Genomic DNA, 24,206 nt, shown 5'->3' with positions numbered 1-24,206 from the left:
ATTATAAAAATTGTTATAATAAATTAATAATGTGTTACTCCTATTTAAAAAAAAACCCAATCCAAAAAAAAAAAAAACTCCCTACAAACTGAAAAAGCTCCTTAATGCCGAAAAAGACCTTGGAGGATAAATTATTTGCAAAAATATTGTCCACTAGTTAAGGGCACATGAGTAATTCCGCCCAAAACTCTCGAATCCAAGCAAGATACCAATCTCTCCCTCTCCCTCTCCCACACACTCGCGCACGCACGCAGAGAGATAAATCACAAACGCCCTTAACCTAACCTCCACAATCTCCTGTCATACGACACATCATCCCAAAACCCAGAAAATAATTATCCGGGAAAATCTTTCCATCACTTTCTAGACATCCAGACAAAAAAGAAAAAATCTCGAATAGATAGATAGATAGATGTCAACGTCGGGACAGCCACAATTCCGATACACACAAACACCATCAAAGGTTTTGCATCTGCGAAATCTTCCATGGGAGTGCACAGAAGAGGAGCTAATCGAGCTCTGTAAACCTTTCGGAAGGATCGTAAATACTAAGTGCAATGTGGGCGCCAATCGGAATCAAGCCTTTGTCGAATTCGTAAGTAATTTTGATTAGGAGTAGAAAATGTATAGTCATAATTTGTAGGGTTAGGCGATAGAATAATTTGACTTAGCATAATCTGGTTGTGAATCTGATTTCAGGTAGACCAAAATCAGGCAATACAAATGGTATCGTATTATGCGTCGTCGTCGGAGCCAGCGCAGGTTCGGGGTAAAACGGTGTATATTCAATATTCGAATAGGCATGAAATTGTGAACAATAAGAGTCCAGGTGATAATCCTGGAAATGTATTGTTGGTTACCATCGAGGGTGTTGAAGCTGGTGATGTCAGCATCGATGTCATTCACTTGGTAATTGCCTTTTCTTTTTAATCTTGATTTGTTTTCATGTCTCAAGATTTCTGTTGATATATGTTTTTGCTTTTTAAATGCACTAAGTTGGTTAAATGTGCTGAAGTAATGAAAAAGCTGCCTAGAATTAGGGTTTTTTAGGCAATTGATGAATGTTATATTGGAGTTAAAAGTGTGATAAAGAAAATAAGCAGCTTCAGGAGCATAGCTTACTAGTTGATGCATTTTTGTTTATGGAGGGATTTCTACATAGCCCTACCAGAGGCTCGTGATTGTGGAAATGGCTCGTATATCATGAAGATATTTCATCAGTCATTACCATGTAGCCCTACTAGAGGTTTGTGAGTGTGGAATTGGCTCCTAGATCATGTGAATTCTGCATGTTTGCTCACTAGTGTTGTGTTAGCGACAACAAATTTCTGACAATATAATGTACTGGAAAAGATATCATTATCTTGTCTATCTTCTTTTCTTTTCCAGTGCAATTTCATACAAGAGTGGAGGTAAAAGTATAACATTAATGTTATTCTCTGTAATTATGCCTGTTATAAGATGTACCATACTTAATGTGCAGATGATGGCTGCTCGTGTAAAAATTTCTTTAGTTGCTTTGAAAATTTCATTTATCTTAAAGAGTTGGTATTCTCAATACTTTGGTTTGAATCAACTTTCCATAGTTTTTAATTGGACATTTTGGTTTATAGCTTTGGTGGAAGATTCATTTCATTGTTTTTTTTACTTTTTACATGGAAATAGTGCCATGATTGGATTATGTATTAAATAGTGCTTTAATTTTATTTCAAGTCAGTTGAATCACAGATGATGATGCCTCTTATTTAGACTCTTTTGTTGGAGACAGTTTGGAAATATTATCATTCGTCATTCTCCTTTCTAAGGTCTATCTTGACGCATTCATGTACAGGTGTCATTCTGCACTTATTTTCTTAATATATTTGGAAAATTTTGTTTCATGTCTTTTTTGCTAATGATTGGGGTGATCCCAAATGGAGTATAGTCGAATTCCTCATTCTATCATCATTATAGAATCTGATGTACATATCATTAAAACTTTTTGCAGGTGTTTTCTGCTTTTGGCTATGTGCACAAAATTGCTACTTTCGAAAAGGCTGCTGGTTTCCAGGTGAGGTGTTAAAAAATGCTTTTGATCTTCTTGAGATTGCTTTTTTTTTTTTTTATATATATATATTATTAGTATCATCTTTCCCCCCAATATATTTGCAGGCATTAATTCAATTCACTGATTCTGAAACTGCATCTTCAGCAAGAAATGCCTTGGATGGGAGAAGCATACCCAGGCATGCTCTTCTTCCTTTCCTAACCTTCAATAACCCCCTCTCCATCCTCCTTTTCTCTTTTGGGGGGATTTTCTGTTAGTATGGCGAGTATAGTTAATTTGTAATGTTATGGTATTATGTTTAATAAATTCAGGTACTTGCTTCCAGAGCATGTTTGGTTCCTGCCACTTACGCATTTCCGTATTCCCGCGCATACCGATCTCTCAATATCAAGTTCCAGTCCCCCATAGGAAGCAGGTAATGAAGATTGTCCCAACTATTAAGAGGTCAAATGCTTAGATGTTTTCTCACAGCTCTTCTATTTCATTTGTTGTTCAAAATCTTTCAGCACTATTGTACTTCATCTGTTTTGGAATTCGGGGCCTTGCTAATTGGTGTGTGCTTTTGTCATTTAGGAGGTTAGGGAAGCCTGATAACCAGAACACAGATGTATTGTCATGAACGCTTAGTAATTTCCTTCATCTTTAGATACTAGTTTATTGCATTTGCACTTGCCATTTTAGTTAGAATGTTTGGTGTATGATTGCTGAATTTCATTAAATGAAAACATTGTTCATACAAGCATTATTCAATTTCTGGTAGCAGTTTATTGCATTTGCACTTGCTATTATGCTTTTTGCCCGTATTGTTTTTGATGTCTACTTTTGAAGTTTGTTTAATTCTGAAGTCAATGCTAAGTTTGTTTCCTTTAGTCTTAAGGTGGCAGAATATTAACTTTCATAACAAGCTATTCATAGCAATTGTTTGCTTCAAACCATCTAGCAACAAGGCCAAACAAACCATTAACAATCAATTAGCTGATCAATTTTATTGTCTTCCTTGTGTCTTTTTCTTTGATGATAATTTGTCCATCTTTTAAGTAAATGTGGAAATTTTCAAACTTTTCATTTTTTTCATCTGGAGAAGCCATGTTATCCTAATCTTTATTGAATCTTTCTATCTAGCAAGAGAATTGCATAAAAAAGCAAGCCAATAGATTTTGCAAAGGTTTTAACATATTTTTTCATGGTTGTGTCTACTTATTCATCATTTATCTATATCTTTTGTTATGTTCCTTCTTTGATGCAGCTTTCTGAAAAATTTAATTGCATCAGTAGTCATGGATAGTGTTTTGATATTTGTTTGTATGACACTCGTAGATTTTATCTCCAAATTTTGCAGAGACTATACAAATCCATATCTCCCTGTGAATCCTACTGCAATTGAGGGACCTGTTCAGGTAAGTCTTTTCTGATTACTTTTTGAATTGCATTACTGAATCTTCACTGATAAGCTTTTTTCTCCAGCCTAATGTTGGCGCTGATGGAAAGAAGAAAGAACCTGAGAGCAATGTGCTTCTTGCATCAATTGAGAATATGCAGTATGCTGTCACCATCGATGTTCTTCACACTGTGAGGAAGACCTATGTGATTACTTGTTTCCTTTACATGGGATTTTATTTTTAATGAGTTTTACTCATACTGTGCTCTGCCTGTTCATTATAGGTATTCTCTGCATTTGGTACTGTCCAGAAGATTGCTATATTCGAGAAAAATGGTGGAACACAGGCGCTAATTCAGTACCCAGGTATGCCTTCTGGTCATGAATTAAATTGTTTACAAATTTAGCTTGCGACTTGTGTATATTTACAGTGACTGCCTGCATCAGGTTGAAAGCCTTTTTTGATTACTGCAGTTCTTTAGTTGTCAGATTATCTGGTTTTCCAGCTCTGGAAACCATCTAGGATTAGATACATCTTGGTCTAGCTTGAAATAAATATTCTATGCTCAGTTAATCAGACTTTGAACTTCATTTGGATTCTTCATTTTCCCATATCTCTTACCCATTTTTTTTTTCTTTTATTGGTTTGGTTTGGGTATAAAAGGAGCTTTTAGTCATGCCCAGGAATTTCCTTTCCCTGCTTGAAGAGGTTCTATACCAAAGTTGTTGGGGTTGGCTGAACGAATGCCATTTGTCTATTTCATCCTATTTAAGCTACACCAAATCCTTTTCAATAGTAACAATCTATCACCTTTTTTTTTAAAATGTTGTCATGCTACTAAATTACAACTGGTCACAAATCATCTTTTTTTTACTGTGAGTTTATGTTTTTTTGAAACTGATTAATATTACCATCATGACATTACGTTCTCTGTTAACATTATTTTGACCATTCATGATCCTCATTGCTTATTTATTTTGACCATTCATTATTTTTAACAATGCATGTGCTCTATTTGTTAGATAGGTGTAAGCAGTAATCATGTCTTCATTGTTTTCCAGATGTTGCGACTGCAGCAGTAGCCAAAGAAACTCTGGAGGGACACTGCATTTATGATGGTGGCTATTGTAAGCTTCATCTATCATACTCTCGTCATACTGATCTCAATGTAAAGGTATAAAAATATGTGCTTTTGATTTAATGTCATGAGAAAAATAGTAAAAGGAAAAATAAAAGAGATGCTGATAGAAAAATAAGTGCCATCTATTCTTTGATGAAAAAAGAAAAAGAAAAAGATTTGTCCTTAAAATGCATGCTTTCTTGACACTTTGATGACCCCCTTCTGGTTGGATATGATCCTCTTTTCTTGTTTTTTGCAAACCTATCTGGAGAATCTGATCAGTTTGCTTCTTGTTGGTAAGGCCTATAGTGATAAAAGTAAGATTACAACCATCTAACCAGATGCAAGTTTGCTTGCAGCACAAGCTCCTGGCCTTCACACTGCTCCTACAATGTGGCAGAATCCTCAGGCTGGCTCAATGTACACTGGGAATAACTATACTACCACTGCTGCTGTTCCAGTTCAAGTTCCTCCTGGGCAAGTGCCAGCTTGGGATCCAACCATGCAGGCAGGTGGACAAGGTTATGCATCAGTTCCTGGCACTTATCCTGGTCAAACGTATCCATCACCTCCAGTGTCTGCTTATGCTACTGCTGCAATACCTGCAGGCTCCTCTCCCCGTTCACATAGCAGCCCAATTTCTCATAGTGTGGCTTCTATGGCAATGAGCCACCCAGGGATGCAGTCAAACTTGCGACCTAGTGGTGCTTCACCTCCTGGTCAGCCTCCATATTATGGTTGATGATGATGTATTCTCCTTGCTTAAACATTTTTTGTTTTTGTCTTTCCAGCATTCGATTCTGGTAATGATGATAATCTTTGATATGCTGTGGGTTCACCTATCTTGTGAGGCTTTCATGTTTGGTTCAAAAGAAAAAAAATGTTTTTTTTTTTTTACTACTACATGCATCTTATGTTTTCTGGGAATACAATGCTGGATGGAATTTATATGTCCTCAGCCCTTATCAGTGCTGTAAGCATGTGAACTTGGTCCAGCCTTATCTGGTTCAGCATCAATGTAGAAAATTACCCATGAGCTTTTATATCCTCAGCTTGTAGCAACAGTAGCTCGTAAAAATCCTGTTCTAGTTATATAGCACTCTAAAATTGTTGATCTGATTCTCCAAAGGTAATGCTTGATATATTTTCTCGGAATTAAAAAAAAACTGGAGACATGTCTGTTTAAAACCATCCACTCAAGTACATAATGAAAAAAATAAAATAAGAATGCTGATGCATCGACCTTTATTTTGAAGGGCATGCTTTTATCTTCGCCTTTATTTCTTTCTTTTGTATTAAGCTAATGACAGGTTGATCTTTAATCCATCGATGGTGTAAACTCTGAAGGGAAATCTTTTTGACAAGGAGGATTTTCTTTTTCTTTTTCTTTCTTTCTTTATTTATTTTGTAACAATCATAATATTCTTATCAATCTTGATATTTCTTTTCACACTGTCAACAACACAAGTATTTTTCCCTTGTGGGAAACACAAATGAAAGTGGAAGCAGCTACATTACTAGTTACTGGTCTGGACTGGAGGCAGAGTCAGAGTCATCTTCAATGATTGATCGAGGCACAACATGTGTTGCATACAAGGACGGTCCCGATCCAGATAGCTGTTGCGTTTCTCTAGTGGTTTTGGTTAGTGGTCCCTCATGACCTCATGACTCTGTCTCTGCCACAGCCCTTCTCCAGCAGCGCAGTTAAGGGTTGAAGTGATAGCTCAATTCTTCAAAGACCTCATGGCCATGTCTTCCAAGCCTTTGGGTGGGGATCATCTTTCTCTGTACCATGTGGCTAACATGTGAGCGTGGATGCTCGAATGTACTTACTTCCACATTTGTACCGATCAAGTTCACTAAAATTCAATTAAGCCCAAGCACTCCGGCTCGGCCTGCAGAGGGCACGGTCTTCTTCAACAGCAAAAGCGTTTTTACCAAAGAAAAGGCAAAAGAGACAGCATGTTCTCTCGGATGCGACGAAAGGGTAGCCAGTGGAGAATAGTTCCTAGCTAGCTAGCTCTACAATCCAACCCTACTTGGACGGGGCACCGACAGTGTATGTATGATATTCTCGTAGCATGTATTTTCACAAACAAAATTAACCCAACTTGTTCATTGTCCATGTCTAGTACTAGATGGATAGTAATTTCCTCCTAGGCTTTTCGTCGCAAGCAAAATTAGTCGGTTTCAATTTTATAAAGAGCACATCAGAAATGGTGTAAAGCTGGAATATTTTGACAAATTTCCCTTCTCATATGCCAGTCCCTGTCATCTCTAATCAATCCCTATCCATCTCTTGTACTAGTTTTGACACATGCGAGTCAAAAGATTAACCAAAACGAGAAGTAAAGCAGAAATACATGTTTGTGTACATCTCTTGGATTGATTACTTCTCGGATATCAAATGTATGCTCAGTTGAATTTCCCTTTTTATTTTTTTTTTTTAATGTTACCGCTAGTCCCCTTATGAAGAAGAGTCTTGCACGTAACCATGCAGTTTATGCTCGTCGTCTCCTAGACCCTAGTGTCTGTCACCTTACGCATGAATGGCCCATCCTCTGAAAATAGCTGTGCCCTTTCCATGGCCTGTCGAATCACCTCTGCCATTGTTTTACATTATTCACTTCTATACGAGAACTTACTAGATTAATTGAGCTTAGTTAGTATCTTCTCATTTTTTCCTTTCTATTAGATTCTTCAACTATTGATGCAACAATTCCTTCTCCTTTTAGTAATATAGACTATTTAATTAGGATTTCTTCATTTCTAATGTATTATGAAATTGAAGCGAAAAATGATGAACTTTAGATATGCATAATAAAAGTTGAAGAATCTAATAAAAAAAAATTAAAGTTTTAATCTATAAACTCCTCAAGAAATAAAATAATAAAAGATACTAGGGTACTTTCATATTTAATGAATCACATGCTAGCTTTTGGTGGATTAGAATACTAAGTAGTAAATACGCTTGACGAGCTAGCTATCTATGCATGTCAACAATATTTGATGTAATAGATACTTGTTCCTAGGTGGGGTGCGCATATGTATTAATTGCTTCGGTCTTCCTCATCTGTCAACAAAAATTAAAAATGGTGAAAAAAGAAGAAGAAAACGTTCATCTTATCATATGCATTCATGTGATGTGCAGTGTACGTGTTACCTTCCAATAAAACATTAGCTGTATGCAGAAGCAATATATTGTTATGGATGGCTATGTATTTAATTTCTACTTATTAATGATAATTGTAATTCAAACTCGAAAGTTGTTTTTCATGAACTTCAAAGTGTAGGATACTTCAAAATCTTGGATGATCTTTATAAAAAAAAAATACAATGAGGGAAGGATAGTTGATAAAAAATTGAATTCAGACATACACATATTTATATGCTATTTAATTATAATTAATTAATATTTTTTATTCAGTAAGTATAATATTAACATGCTATTCTCAAATAATATTTTTCTTGTACTCTCATAATCTGATAAATTGAATAATTTCTCATAGACAATATTGTTAATTTTTAGCATCTCAAAAATAAAATCTGATTAAATCTCATATTTTCCAATTACAAGATAGATGATTTACTGAGTGGCTTAAAACACATCTAAGCGATACTTAATAATTCTTAACTCTTTTAATACTTGATTTCATTATACCTTTCTCTTTAACTATTAATGATTGTAATTTTATAGTAAGTTTATTAAATGGAAGGGAATGCTAGTGGTAATTTAAATATAGTATGTTTGGGTAATGAAAGAAAGGTCAAGTGCTACAATGAGTATTTCATCCATGGATGCATTAGCTTTTGAATAGCCGAGCTCAGAAGTTCATGATAAGTTGGATTTCAATAATTTTTTTTCTTAAGTTATTATTTTTTAAAATTTGCTGAATTTTTTTTAGGAAACATGTAACATCTAATTGTAGGAAAGATACAAAGATGACCTTCAACTCATCCAAAACTTGATTTAGATTTGTGGTTGGAGGTTGGATTGTCCAGTGAACCTAGTATAAATTAGGTTTATAATATCTCTAAGATTGAGGATATGTAGACGAGTTGTAGTGTATCGATCATTGGTTCCTTGTGATCGAGATCGAGCTATAAATCTCTGGCCATCTAAGCGATTGTATGAGAACAAGTTGAAGTTCATACGACCTAGTTTAGTGCTAAAAGGACTCAACTTAGGTCTAAGATGTCCGACCTAATTCCCCTGGAGAGTCCTAGATAGATGGAAAACATTACAAAACTTGCCACTATTAGATGTAATTCTCTAACGATTTAATTTCGTCGGTAATATTCATATGATCATCAATAGACTTACCAATAGTTTATCCAATGATATGTTTTCTGACGTCAATTTTCTGTTCATGATCTTGTTGGTAAATTTTTGTTATTGATGGAATCAATGTTTAAACACCAACGAAATATTCCATCGGTGATATGCAATATTGTGGTTGTTTGGATTGCAAGATTTTAATAAATAGCTAACAAACCTTGTACATGTGTATGGATGAAAATGAGTGACCATTCCTTTCACATGCCTCCCAACCTAAACGCAGGAGCACATGAGAGTTTCAATATATCTCAAGCTATAGGCGATGTCCTTTTTTGTTTCATACATGTCAGTAATTGAATCACAATGAGTTGTCTTTGTCAATATTGCTTAATTACTACACTTCAAACTGACGAGAAAATGCACAAGCTAGCTAGCTTCCCTAGCGAGCTAGTGCCTCTATCAGATCAATATAGAGACCAAGTTCAGGCGTCTGTTTTCAGAACACCCAGGAAGGATCTCTACATGTCAATGGCCAGAAATGAAGATCAATAACCGGCTTTGATTTAATTTATGGTAATTAATAATCGGAATGATCACACTTGCTACACTGCTGCTGATGGTTGCTAGGTGACCACCTGTATATCTCATTTTAAAGCACCCTGAACCCACAGCAGGATATGCTGGGAATTAGATTGATACTGTCTCCTATAGTAAACATCGCAGCTGGATTCTGCGCAATTGTCTGTGGTTGATTCATGTGGCTTCACAGAAACTATATGAAAAGAAAGCCAAGGAAAGAACACTTAAATTGCAATGAAGATACAGTATCTACATCAATTTAAAGCTCTCGTCACTGAGGCCCCAGAAAAGCTAGGGCATGCATGTTCAATGTTCAATAATATAAAGTTTTTATTGAATACATACTTACCTTAAGCACGTTTGTGTATCATATTATTGAACCTTTTATTGTTAATGTGATTTATAGGGCAATAGAAAACTATAATTACTAACCGAGAAGCTGATGTATATATGTGTTCAATAGAATATATTGAAAACCACATATGCGAACAAGTGCATATTATTTGACGTAAAAGATTTAACATTCGTGATTTGCAAAGCTAAAGTTAAAAGCAAACAGAAAGGAGAATCAAATGTTTGAAAAATAATAAAAGGAGGCGAATAATTCTCCATTTAACTTTCTTCATTTTATAAAAAAATAAATAGAAACGTACATCAACAAATTAATGCACCATAAACCCTCAATTGGGAGGAATAGATTGGCAGGAATAAAGAATAAGAAATTAGATGAAACGGTTAATGCCATGATCCTCAATGTCATGTTGCCAATAAATCTATGAAGAGAAGCTTACTAATAGTTTTTATGTTCACAATAAAATTATCTTTTAAAAAAGTTAAAAATATATATCTCCATATGAAGTATAGAAATGAAGAAATCCTAACATAAATTATTTTAGAGTATGGGTCTATTTTTAGCTCATTGAGTTCCTCATCCAAAAAGAATAAAAATTTGGACTGAAGACTGAAAATTTATTTTTGTGAGATATATTTTTTTTATTTTTTGGATTCAAGGAACCCCATCCCCTTTTGAAAGCGTATTTTATGGGATCAGGTGAGTGAGTAAAACCCTAGCTATTCCAGGCTCTTATAAGAGATGCACGCCTTGACTCGAACTCGAGACCTGCTATACAAATCTCAAACCCTTTAACTTGAACTCGAGACCTGCATATTTTTGTGAGATATGCTAAAAACTCAAAAACATATAGATTCTTAAATTCTTATTTTAAAGTTATTATGAAGTCAATAAATGACCTTAATAATTATATCAATGATCTAAAATTGGATAATCCATAAAACGCATATGTAAATTTTAACAATTTTTCTAAGAATAAAAGCAAGTTAGTGACTTACTAGCTAGTGAGATTATTAGTAAAAAAGAACAATATAGAAGGATTAAATTGAAAAAAATAATAATTTTAATAAATAGTATTTGGTGAATGTAGCTGCTTTACGTTATTTTCTTGTTAAATTAGTCAAATATTCTAATGAAAAAAACAAGTTATTGATATATCATTGGAGTAAACAAGATTAATGTTTACTAGTACCATGAGTGGATAAGTTTAATACTCATAATGAAGTCTTATGTTCTGCTAGTACTTAGGTAATAAAATGAGTGAAAAAAGAACTTCACATGTATAAAAATATATATAGTGGTGGTTCCTTTTAAATAAAAGTACGTATATATTTGCAAATATTCATGATGTTCACGTGGAAACACGAGGTCAAAATAGAATAATTTTTAGTCTAGGGACCATTTTGTTAAAAATGAAAAGGTGTTGTTAGATTCGAAGGAAGCAACTACTTTTAGTCGATTGCTTTTCTGCAATTGAATAGGCATATATGGGCAGCATAGTCGTTATTGAATCCTCTCAATCGATAATGTAGAAATAGATTTTTATTAGCTATTTGATTCTTGTTTTACTGTGAGTTAAATAAGTTTTTTTTTTTAAATCCTAATTATAAATTAAATATTTATACATATATATATATATAATTAAATTAAAAAATTAAAAATAAAGTGTTAATGTATATATTCCACTTGACTCATCTTAATATAAGTAGAATAATTTTTTTCTAATACAAAAAAATAAATAAGTAGGTGTTGTTAATTTATTTTGTGATATCAAGAAAAAAATATAATTATAAATTAAAAAATTTAATACTTATATATAATAAAATAAAATAAAGATCATATGCTTTCAAAAAAATACAGGATCTCAAGTTAATTCTTAACCTGGTAAAACAATAAGATATTATTGCAATTGCTTTCAGTGAGATACCATTTTCTTTTAGTCTTTATATAATAGTTTTTTTAAAAAAAGTGTAAGGAAAAAAAAAAGATAAATTAAAAAAAAAATAAAGATAAGAACAAAAAAATGGTATAAATAAGTCAAATGTAGAGTGATAAATATTGTAAGTATAAAAAATAAAAAATAATAATTTTTTTTTTCCAAAAAAAAATGTAAAGGAAAAACTAAAAAAATACATTATAAAAGAATGAATATAAAAAATAAAAAATAATGATAAATAGTTCAACTGTAAAGGAAAAAAAATACAAAGAGTTTTTTTTTTTAAAAAAAAAAATTCAAAAAAATTATAAATTAACCATTGCTATAATACCCGTTTTCATAGAAATATATGTCCCGTGAAGAGTATTTTTATATTACTATTAAAGATTGTTGATGTCTTTGTGTAATTCTAGAATTTTGTTTTTATTAATCCATTGACATCTACTCTATTATAGTAAAAACAAATAATATTTTTAAGATTGTGTTAATAATTTTTGCAAACAAATTATTCGTCCTAGATGATCATATCCCTTGAATATGTCCTAGGTTCACCTCCTCCTCCTCCTCCTCCTCCGTTATATATATATATATATTGAAACCACCCATTCCTTCTTGTCGCTTCAGTTATCACTTTGTGTTCAGGGATGGTAACGAGTAATTATGGATCGGGTTTCTTTATATTTATATATTATTTATTATTTTTTAGAATAAATTTAGATATTTATATTTTATTTATTAGATTTCAAGTATTCATTGAATATCTATTATTTAATATTCAATAAAAAATAAAATAGTAATATGTATTTTTGAAGCATGTATATATTAACAATATCTAAATGGTGTGGGGGAATCACTGTTCCCCCACACACAAAGCACTGTGGATTACAACAGTAATCCACAGTGCTTTCCTCTTTTTTTTTTTTTTTTTTTTTTTTAACTTTCTTATTTTTTCATTTTTTAAACAGTTCTTTTTTTTTTTTTTCTAACTTTTCCTCTTTTTTTCCGTTTCTTTTCTTCTTTTCTTTTTTCAAAATTTTTTTTTCAACTTTCCTATTTTTTCTTTTTTTTCATTTTTTATTAATTTTTTTTTTCAAAATTTTTTTTGTTGATTTTAAATTTTAAATATTATTTTTTACTTTTAACTTTTTTTCAAACTTGGTTAAAAATGTTTGCTTTCTAATTTTTTTCTTTAAAATACTGTGGAGTGCTGCGATGTTTTTTCACATATTTTTTTTATTTTATTTCTTAATTTTTTAAAATTATATTTGTCGATTTTTTTTTTTAATATTAAGCTGATTGAGAGTTTAGTTTTGTAAATTTTTTTTAACAATATCTAAATGGTGTGGGGGAATCACTGTTCCCCCACACACAAAGCACTGTGGATTACAACAGTAATCCACAGTGCTTTCCTCCTTTTTTTTTTTTTAACTTTCTTATTTTTTCATTTTTTAACAGTCCTCTTTTTTTTTTTTCTAACTTTTCCTCTTTTTTTTCCGTTTCTTTTCTTTTTTTTTTTTTCAACTTTCCTATTTTTTCTTTTTTTTCATTTTTTATTAATATTTTTTTCAAAATTATTTTTGTTGATTTTAAATTTTAAATATTATTTTTTACTTTTAACTTTTTTTCAAACTTGGTTAAAATGTTTGCTTTCTAATTTTTTTCTTTAAAATACTGTGGAGTGCTGCGATGTTTTTTCACATATTTTTTTTATTTTATTTCTTAATTTTTTAAAGTTATATTTGTCGATTTTTTTTTAATATTGAGCTGATTGAGAGTTTAGTTTTGTAAATTTTTTTTTTTAAACATTGTTGATTTCTACAATGTTTCTCTGCATGGTTTTTTTTTTTTTCTCTGAAATTATCTTATTTTATTTTATTTTTTAATATGGAGCTGGTTAAAAATTACAGTTATAATATGTGAGGAAAGCAATGTAAATTTCCTCAAAAATTACTGTTGATTGCTACAGTTTTTTTCCTCACATGGTTTTTTCCTATTTTTGTTATGTTTTTCCCTGAAATTATCTTTGTCAATTTTATTTTTTAAATATTAAGCTGGTTAAGAATTGCAATTACAAGTTTTTCCTCACAAAACACTATGGATTAATACAATTTTTCCTCATATGGTTTTTTTTTCCAGTTTCTTTTGTGTTTTTATTTTCTTTGTAATTTTTTTTTCCAAAATTATCTTCGTCCATTTTAATTTTTTCTAATATTGAGTTGGTAAGAATTTAACTTTGTAATAAAGCTTAATCATGTGGGGAAAGCATTGTAGCCTTGCTCATAAAACATTATGGATTGCTACAGTGTCTCTCCACATGGTTTTTTTTGTTATATAATTTTTTTCAAATTATCCTTTTCATTTTTTTTTAATATTGAGTTGTTTTGTGAATTACAATTATAAGTCATTACAAATAAGGCTAAATCATGTGGGGAAGCACTGTAACTTTCATCACAAAACACTGTGAATTGCTACAGTGTTTCCAACATAATAATTTTCTCTTTTTTTGGTGTTTGTTTTGTTTTTTTTTTTTTTCTAAAATTGTCTCTGTTGATTTTTTTTTAATATTGAACTGATTAAGAATTTAGCTTTATATTTTTTTTCTTTAAAACACTATGAATTGTTGCCATGTTTTCCCATGTGATTTTTTTTTTTATTTTTTCAAAATTATTTTTGTTGATTTTTTTTTTTAATATTGAGTTGGTTAAAAATTATAATTACAATAAAGCTAAATTATATGAGAAAAGCGTTGTAGTTTTTCTCACAAAACACTGTGAATTGCTACAATATTTCTCTAAATGGTTTTTTATTTTATTTTATTGGGAAAAGCGCTATAGTTTTCCTTATAGAACATTGTCAATTGCTGCAATATTTTTTCTCATGGGTTTTTTTCTTCCAAAATTATCTTTATTGTTTTTTTTTTTAATATTAAGTTGATAAAGAATGTAGCTTTGTAATTTTTTTTTCTTTTTATTAACTAAAAAACTAAATCATGTAGTGAAAACACTGTATCTTTCCTCACAAAACACTATAGATATCTATAAATCATTTTGTTCAGTCTCTGAGTTTTTGATCATCAACACAACTTTTTTTCCCGTCATGAAATATTTGCTCTATCATACCTTTAATTTTTATTACTTATCTAGCATTGGTTCACGGTTATAATACTATTAAGTGTATTTGTTTTATAAGCCCGCGGCAGCGCGCGGGCATGTCATCTCGTATGTACTAAATGATAAAATGATACATATATTGTTTTCTTGAGTGGTTTTTCTTCCAATTTGATTATTCACAATTAGATTTTATTTTTTTAAAATTTTATCTTTTTAAATTTTATTTATTTTTAATTAAATAACACAATTTGTTTCAGTTTTATATATGTAGGTTTATCTCAATCTTAAATAGACGCCTTGATATTTAGTTGGTTTTCAATTTTACAAATATCTATTTTTTATTATATAATTAAATAAAAAATTATTAAAAAAAAATTTGTTGATCCTAATTGGATTCGTTGCAAGAATCTATTTTTCTTATCAAGTTATTTTTTTTAATCTAATGAAGTCTATGACCCAAGTCATGAGTTTAGCTAGTTAATATCAGTTAATTAAGAATTAGGCTTTTAAATGTTTTGTGGTTGCATAAATAATTCTCAATTTATTTAATTAAATATATGAATAAATTTGTTATTTTATAATTGATTTTTTATTTATATAAAAACACATATGAAATGTCTTTATATTTATTTTTTTATATTGAAAATGTTTTTTTTATCCTACCCAAAACACATGTTTTATATAAAAATATTGTTTGAAAATATGATAACTGTTTATTTTTTAAAATGTTTTTTGTTTGGAAATACTTGAAAATAATTTTTTAATATTTTAAAAAAAATTATTTTTGATATCCCATCAAAATAATTAAAAAATTTAAAAATATTAATTTTAAGTAATTTTTTTTTTTTTAAATCATGAAAGTTTTTATGCAAAAAACAAACGTCTCTTTTACTAAAATAACTGTACGGTCCCAACAGCGGGAAGATGGTGAGGTTTTTCCATCATGTGATATTGTCTGACTTCTATTTATTCTCTTCAATCCTCCCCTCCCCTCTTCATTTCCCTTCAAGAAAATTCTTCCAAGGTTCATCACATCTTCTAGTAACATTATCTGTGTATCATTGAATTCCTTTCGTTTTCCTTAGTTACTAGCTATAATGTTTTCGAAATAATTAATAGCTTTACAACTTGTATTAATTTATAAGTAGCTACAATGTTCCTAAGGGGGGTTCATCTAATTTTGTGCAGGAAAATGGCTCTTCTTGGGTTTCTTTTAGTGGGGTTTCTCTCCTCTGTCTCTTCTGTTCATGGATATTATGGAGGTTGGATTAACGCTCATGCCACTTTCTATGGAGGTGGCGATGCTTCAGGGACAATGGGTATGCGAGACATGTATTTTTTTTTTTTAGGAAAATCATGTACATGCAAGCTCTATGATGTATAATCTTCTTACAATATTGTCGTCCTGGCTAACCACAGCATGGTTGTGTTTTAAGGTGGGGCTTGTGGCTATGGAAATCTGTACAGCCAGGGTTATGGCACGAACACAGCAGCACTGAGCACTGCATTGTTCGACAATGGTTTGAGCTGTGGGGCTTGCTTTGAGATCAGATGTGTAAATGATCCACAGTGGTGCCTGCCTGGCGTAATTGTGGTCACCGCTACTAACTTCTGCCCTCCCGGCGGCTGGTGTGATCCTCCCAACCACCATTTCGATCTCTCTCAACCTGTCTTCCAACACATTGCCCAATATAGAGCAGGAATTGTCCCCGTAATCTACAGGAGGTAAGTTAATTAATCAACACTTTTTCATGATTTATTAATTCCGTCCAGAACTTCTTAACCTAACAGATTAATGAGGTTACGGATTGTTATAGGGTAAGATGCAGGAGGAGCGGAGGCATTCGGTTCACCATCAACGGCCACTCATACTTCAATTTAGTCCTGATCACCAATGTTGGCGGTGCTGGCGATGTGCATTCAGTGTCCATCAAAGGTTCGAGAACTGGGTGGCAATCAATGTCGAGAAACTGGGGCCAAAACTGGCAGAGTAACTCTTACCTTAATGGACAGAGTCTCTCTTTTGTAGTGACGACTAGCGATGGCCGCAGTGTGGTTTCTTACAATGTCGCCCCTGCTGGTTGGTCCTTTGGGCAGACGTATAGTGGAGGGCAGTTTAGGTACTAGCAACGATTGCCTGTCGTGGAAAAAGACATATAGAATATGCAGTATTATCAAGCAACACGCCGGCGGCAGCATTATTGAAGACGTAGTACTTACTGTGTTTGTTGCAAGACAGAAATATATGGTCAACGTACCTCGGGTCAATGTCTCTTATGAATTAGCCCTAATTCCCACTTTCCTATCTCACGAGCCAAGGCTTCATTTTTACTGCAGGAGTGTGTGCATGCATATATACGTCCAAAGGCAGCTGTTTGGTTACTGCTAGGACATTTCAAATTACAAATATATACAAGTAAATTTTAAAATGCTTGTGGTAAAAAAAAAAAAAAAAAAAAAAAGGTCACCGTCGGAAGCTCTTAGTTCACTGTGCCCTTGTTTGTATTTTATCTTTAAAATAAATGTACCTTTTGATATGGTTAATTCCAATGAAAGTGAGATCTCAACCTTTTTCTTTTTCCTTCCTTTTAATGTTGATGATTTTCCAAACATGGATTAAGCTTCATAATGAAAGAGATTATAATTATATATTTGGTGGTGGAATGTGCGTTTTGAATCATAAATTCCTTTCATGAACTAATTAAATCCTTTTATCTACACATGTCCTTGGAAAAATCTACTGCCAGCCGACTCCCGATAATTAAAATAAATGTTGAAAGTTATATCACGTTTAAAATTATTTGTGAGATAACCTAGGCTAAATCTATTATTTGCACCATGTATTTTTTTATTAATTCATCAAAAAAGAAAAAACTAAGTGTTATCTATATATATGGTCAGTAATGGAATTAACCGAGGATACATGACCAAACTTATGATGCACATGTGTATGTTAACATATGACTATGATACCGCTGAACAATCCTGACCATATAAATAATATTAATATTTTTTTTTTTTATCGTATCACGGTGTTGTTGTTACTATATTTCCAACCGATTAATCATCTCTCATAACAAAGTAAAAAATAAATTTTAAAGAGGCAGATGTTATCATATGACTATGCATGAGCCACAAACTATAATATAGAAAATCTGAAATTTTTCTTTGTTTTAAATTTGGATTGTTTTGATGTGTGAATATAAAAAATAAATTATAAAAAAATCTACAACGTTATCGATCACTCTAACATTTTCTATCAAACATTTGATATCATTTGAACATCATATATGCATTTGCAGAGTACTCTAATGTAATTTCTCCCAATTCTACAAATTGTTTTTTTCTTTCAAAAAAGGGCATAGATATCGATTAAGCTCGCCCATCTTGCAGTAATTAAGTACTGCTTGATGGTGAAAAAAACTATAATAAAATGCCATTGAAAGTGAAAGTGGTGATCTTGATATTTTGATTTCTTGTCTGTGTAAAAGAAGCTATAATAAAATGTCATTTTGCATTTTAAGATACTTTTGGGTTTTGTCGGCAGGTTATTCAGATTTGGAGATGGACACGGGAAAAATGCTATGCAAACTAAGCACTTCACAGCTGAAGTTGGAGGAGACCTTCACACGTTGCCGGCCCCACACTGTCCCCCCTACTATGTGGGTGCAAGATTTTTTATTTTTATTTTTCTATTTATTGCAAGATCTAATATATTTTTCTTATAAAATATCTCGATTTGATATTAAGCATCTCCCTACCTTAATTTTCTTTTACAATTATTTAATAGGCCATGACAATTTCCGAGCATGCATAATACACTCTCGAAAATCCAAGAGTAAATGTGATTGTTTACAAGTTTTAATAATAATAATAGAATAAAAATATCACGGTAAATTTATCAGGGTAAATTTATCGTATGGTACTATTTTTATATCATGTTATTAAATAGATTACGAAGATAAAAGTTGAAGTGAAGGATGAAATGTTACTTCAGATGTTTGTTCACACTATTAATAAGATTTTGTGAGGAAGCTAGCGTATGAGACATGCCAAAAATGGGAAATTGAACTTGTTCATGTTGTGATAAAAAAAAAAAATTGTTCTTGTTTTATTATGCTTGCAAAGATGTTGTCTTGTTGTGTTTGGTTTTACCTTCTATGATCTTGTTGAAAACATGTTCATAATACCATAAGCTTTGATTTTGTCAATATAATACTAGAATTATCATAATAAACAATTATAGTATCTTGAGTAAAACCATAATCTTGTAAAATCTTTTTTATCCAAAGAAGTTGTTTGCAACTTCCAACAACAATTTATTTGGCTTCAATAGTTGACAAAAAAATTGAATTCTATTTTTTGCTCATTTATGTTGCCAAATTTTCACCGACATTGTCGCACGTATGTAGCGTCGCGGTGATCATCCATCCTCAAGAAAAAATATAATGGTATCCCTGGAAAATATGGAGAGACAATGAATTCTTGTCTCTTATCAGTAAACCATGGACTGATAGTCGCCACATAGTATTCTGGTTACTAGAAACCCTAATTGGTCTCAGAGATCAGGTACGGAGACTAGTTACATAAAAAAAGGTATTAGCATCCCAACTACAACCTACCTAAAGTAAGCTGCATTGTTTTATTTGTCTGATTAAAATCTAAGGTTTTGTTGCGTTTTCTAGTCATTGGTCATGTCTGTCTAAAATTCAAGAAAAGCCTTCCTCAATAAAAAGGTTCTTATCTTAATAGGGTAAAACAATATTTTTTTAATATCAGGAATATGTTTTACATATAAATTCGTAATCCTTGATATTAAAACAAAACAAAATAATTTTTTTTTTGTTTTTGAAATTTTGGCCAATGTTCTCTTGACTTTAATAAACTGGTTATGAAAGCCAAAAGGCATGCTAAAACATTGTTTTTTTTTTTTTTTGATGTATGAAAAACACAATATGATTTTTTTAGCTTTTGAAACACTTAACCGTATGCACAAAAATATATATTTTTTTCAATTTTTTTTGTATTTTTGGAAGTTTTGATGAAAACTGAGTATTTTAATATTGGATTTTGTATTTTTATGACATAAAATATAGACCGATATTAAACAAAAAAAAATAGAAAAAAACACAGAGAAATGGTAAGTTTTCAACAGAATTTTTTTGAATTTTTTTTTTTTTTTTGAATTAGGCCAGACCGGAAGTTGATAATGACAAGTTGCTCATACTTGATGAACCTACCAACTATATGGAAGCAATATCTAATATTGATCCTGATAAATGGCTTAAAGTCATGAAATGTGAAATGAATTCCATATACACTAACCAAGTATAAACTTTGGTTGATTCACCTGAAGGGATAAAGCCTATTAGATGTAAGTGAGTCTTTAAGAGAAAAATTAACATTGAAGATGATGTACAAATATATAAAACTAAAATAGTTTTCAAAGGTCATAAAAAAAGACAAGGGATTGATAATGATGAAACTTTCTCATCGGTAATTATTTTAAATTTCATAAGTATTTCACTTGTTATAGTTGCATATCATGATTGTCAAAACTGTATTCTTAAATGGAAATCTTCATGAAGATGTTAATATGACACTATCTAAACGTCTTGAATCTAAAAAAATTACCTATAAAATATAAAAGCTACAAAAAATTATTTATATACTTAAGCAAGCTTCAAGAAGTGAAATAATTAAATAATTTGATTTTATAAAAAATATAGTGTTTATAATAAGGTTGGTGGGAGTATAGTAATTTTCATAATATTATGTTCTTTTATCTTCTCCTTAATCTCATTGTGATCTTTAAAAAAGAACACGGATATCAGTGGCCCCAAAGCAAATGCATATACAGGTTGAATCCCACCAAATAAAATTGCACCTAAACATCCAAAGCTCGCCTGTGTCCATTCTGGTAAGTTCACAATGCCAACAATCTTGGAAACGATGGTGCTGAAAATTCTTGCTCTTCCTTCCATCACTACAATCACTACAGTTTCTTCACTACTCATTGAGGCTTTTAATTTCAACAGTTAAAAGATGTGGTTTATATCAAACTCACATATTCCTGAACATGAAATTATTTCTATTTTCTAGTTTCCAACATCAATTAAGTGTATTTAATCAAAGTTAACCTGAGGGAGGGAACTGGCAGATGAAATTATGAGCATCAGAAGCTTTGGCAGCTTCAACAACCTATTTGTGCATCATAGCATTTTCTTACATAAAAGTATACTCTCCTTGATTGTTGTTGCAAATAGTGTTGGCTCCTGGCTCACCAAACCTATTTGTGACCTTAGCCACTTGAGTTGCAGTTCATCATTAACAATTCCATCAAGAAGTATCTCTTCACCAAGTGGGTCATAAAATATTTGTAATAATGCTATCACTGTCAATTTTCCTACCCACTAAAGCCACGCCTTTTCCTGCTGGGATTTGTAGACAAAAATCTTCAAAGATAATGCTTTCTGGCCTTGGCGGATACGAAAATTTGACTTGTCTAAATTCAACTTTACTCTAACATTATCCAAAATCTCACCTTTCATGTTATCTAAGTCTATTTTGGGGACTTGTATCATCACTTCCATGATACGTTCTCCAGTAGAACATGCATCTGCGAAGCACTGCATATTGTAAAAACCAGCAATCAATAACAATAACAAAAACAAAATCTCGTTTCAAACCAATCTAATAGTAGGAGCAAAAATAACTCCCTCTATTCCAATTTAAACGTCTACCTTCATTTGCTGGCTATCCCTAAACGAATATAAAAAACAAAAGATCTTTCCTGCCTTTTTTTCTTACATTTGAGTCATTATTACCTTTCAAAATGCACCGACATGTAATACAGTAGCCTTAGCAAACAAATGCAGAGGACCAAGGATTTTCTCGCCTTTCATTATGATGACAAAAGAGACACTAACTCAAAGAAATAGAAAAGATGAAGCAACTCACAGGCCACCAATGGTAACACAGGCTCCAACATTGAAAACAGTCCCTCCTTGAAAACCATCCTACATGAGCATTCTGCTACCATAGTAAGACGTGAAAGACCAAACAGCAAAAACAACACCATTGTTGCTAACGACCAACCCCATAGCAAAGCCCTACCTCAACCCCAGCTTCACTGGCAGTTGTAGAGTTGCAGAATAAGCAGACGAGGCTTTGCTTTCACCAACAAAGGCATAGATTGTCCTCACTGAAGATATAGCATGCTTTGCTCTTGATTCTGCCTTGCTAAACTCTTGTTTCATCTTTCTTGACAATCTCATCAGAATCTCTCGGTATATTACACCAGGAATCACCAACAACAGTATAAATGGCAATACTACAATTGTTAGTCTCCATAGCATTAAATATATAGCACCCAACAAATGTGGCACAATTCATCAAAAAGTTTGGCACCTGTAGAATCAAATTTAACATCCTCAATTAATGAATTTGAGTGGGAAAAAATAATTTTTCAGAAACAGCTGCAGATTTCACATAGCCTTTTCACTTAAAACGTCTTGAATTACAAAACTGTCATTAGAGACACCTGTGATGACCTCGGATGAACTTGTTACATGCAAATAAAAAATAACCTAAGCCTTGCCTTAATACTGCTCTTAAATATCTTGATTGCATTCTGGTAGCTTGTCTTTCACCTATTCTTGGCCAACAATATCACTCTAATAAAAAGAAGAAGTAAAGGAATATAAAATTGGCACTGATCTTGACTTAATTAATTTCATCTAATCATCAAAAAAACAATCAATCCAAACATAACTAAACCAACCTGTGAAACAAATCGCCAAAGCGTTCTGCCATGCACAAAAAAAGCCAACTAATAACTAGTCTTGCATATGCACATGTGTATCTATATGAAAATGGAAACAGACAGGAAAAAAAACAAAAAACTCTTATTGATGTTGTCAGAGAAGGCATCTATAACAGAATATGAACCAGCAAGATTGTTCTTCAATTTGCTAGCCACAAGAAAAACTAGTGGGGTAGAGAACCCTTCGCCAATGGATCCAAATAATCCAAGAATCATCAAGAACCAATCTAGACTGTCTGCATGCATAAGAGAGAATCACTACACTTTGTCATGAATTGTGGTGTACAGTAGCATGATTTTATTCACTATTTAGGTCTTAAAATTGTAAATACAGGCAGGGTAAATTTTCTTTATTCTAATACAAAAAAAACACGAACTTAATATCATACTCTTATTAACCAAAATGGTGATGTTAAGCCTTACTAGTTCAAATAAAGGAAACGGCTACGCGGCACAGACACCCCTATTAATGTTGCTATCCCTTTTAGACTAGAAAAACAGATGCTGTATTTATGAAGATATCATCATATTTCGTACAAATTAAGAATGCTATTAATTAATATGTTATATTACTATTTGTTTATTAATATTTTTCTAAAATATTCTCTTTTTTTTATAAATGAGTTTTAATTAAGAAGAAGAAGAAGAAGAAGAAGAGTACCAAACTGAATACTTTGACCAAACAATTATCTTAAAACAGAGTGAGTGAGGGCAGTATCTAAAGGAAGTAGACTTTTTGTTCTTGTAAAAAAAAGTTTCGACCTAGAAAGAGATTTCTGATGTTTTGGTACTTGAAAGCATTTTTTTCATATGGGAATTTAATTATCACCCGATTACTCGTGAATTTTGTTGATTGGAATATTTGATTTGGCACCTCCATGCCAATGCATTTGATAATATTGTGGATCTTTATCTAGCCATCAACGGATATTCAACCCCGATCGGAGAAGAAAAGGTGATGCATTTTGTATCACAAGCAATAAGGAACGTCATCTATCCATCAAATTAAAAAATAAAATTGTAGAATTTATTGATTTCCCTTCTTCATAGCACTATATTTCGATGTCACGGATTTGAAACAAATCCTATAAGAGTGTGTATATATACATTAGTACCCCATGTTATCAAAAATGCTTTTTTAACACGACACAAAAAATACAATGTAAATTCAAATCATAAAATCATAAAATTTTAAAATAAATCTTGCACAATAACTTATAGATCTTATCGCAAGGCCTTCCGAACGTTGAAGTGATCTAAACCTCTAGAAATGTCTAGTAAAAGTTCAACCAGATCCAATGGTTGCATAAAACATTATGCTTTTTAGCATAAAACTATGCAATAGAACAAATCAACCCAAGAATACTTGTAAGAAAAGGATTTTGGAACATTGAAGGAATCATTGCCACACTTGAAAACTATATTAATGCTCATTAAAAATCCTTGTAGAACTAGAAAAAAAAAAGGAATCAAAGGACACATACAGGATAAGTCTTTGCATTCTTGAGCAAGAACCCTTCTATGTTCTCTCCTTCTTAGTGAATACATGACAGAAATAAGAAAACGAGACAGAAGACAA

General features: G+C 31.8%; 1 protein-coding gene and 2 pseudogenes across 2 annotated transcripts; 2 read left to right on the top strand and 1 right to left on the bottom strand.

Moving 5' to 3' along the window:
* The first annotated feature begins 217 nt into the window (after positions 1–217).
* Positions 218–5,591, top strand: LOC118055096 (polypyrimidine tract-binding protein homolog 1-like; annotated as a pseudogene).
* Positions 5,592–15,794: 10,203 nt separating this feature from the next.
* Positions 15,795–17,395, top strand: LOC118055095 (expansin-A10). 2 transcript variants are annotated; one of them, XM_035066895.2, is made up of 4 exons: positions 15,795–15,826; positions 15,991–16,121; positions 16,239–16,527; positions 16,620–17,395. In XM_035066895.2, exons 2-4 carry the CDS (start codon positions 15,995–15,997, stop codon positions 16,927–16,929), a joined length of 726 nt encoding a protein of 241 aa, XP_034922786.1. In that variant the 5' UTR covers positions 15,795–15,826; positions 15,991–15,994; the 3' UTR covers positions 16,930–17,395. The 2 variants fall into 2 exon arrangements, with proteins under 2 accessions (XP_034922786.1, XP_073265052.1); XM_073408951.1 differs by lacking the exon at positions 15,795–15,826 and having other exon boundaries at positions 15,870–16,121.
* A 3,542-nt stretch (positions 17,396–20,937) lies between these two features.
* LOC118055164 (ABC transporter B family member 15-like) lies at positions 20,938–23,747 on the bottom strand (annotated as a pseudogene).
* Between the last annotated feature and the right edge of the window lie 459 nt (positions 23,748–24,206).

Source organism: Populus alba, chromosome 4, assembly GCF_005239225.2.
Source record: "Populus alba chromosome 4, ASM523922v2, whole genome shotgun sequence".
In the NCBI taxonomy this organism is placed as follows: Eukaryota; Viridiplantae; Streptophyta; class Magnoliopsida; order Malpighiales; family Salicaceae; genus Populus; species Populus alba.
This window is presented reverse-complemented; position numbering and strand designations above follow the sequence as displayed.

Excerpts from the sequence above, each read along its gene's own strand:
- LOC118055095 (XM_073408951.1), top strand. The coding sequence starts at position 15,956 with ATGTTCCTAAGGGGGGTTCATCTAATTTTGTGCAGGAAAATGGCTCTT. Across the intron at positions 16,122-16,238 it reads CGATGCTTCAGGGACAATGG|GTGGGGCTTGTGGCTATGGA; the intron begins GTATGCGAGACA and ends TTGTGTTTTAAG. Across the intron at positions 16,528-16,619 it reads GTCCCCGTAATCTACAGGAG|GGTAAGATGCAGGAGGAGCG; the intron begins GTAAGTTAATTA and ends GGATTGTTATAG.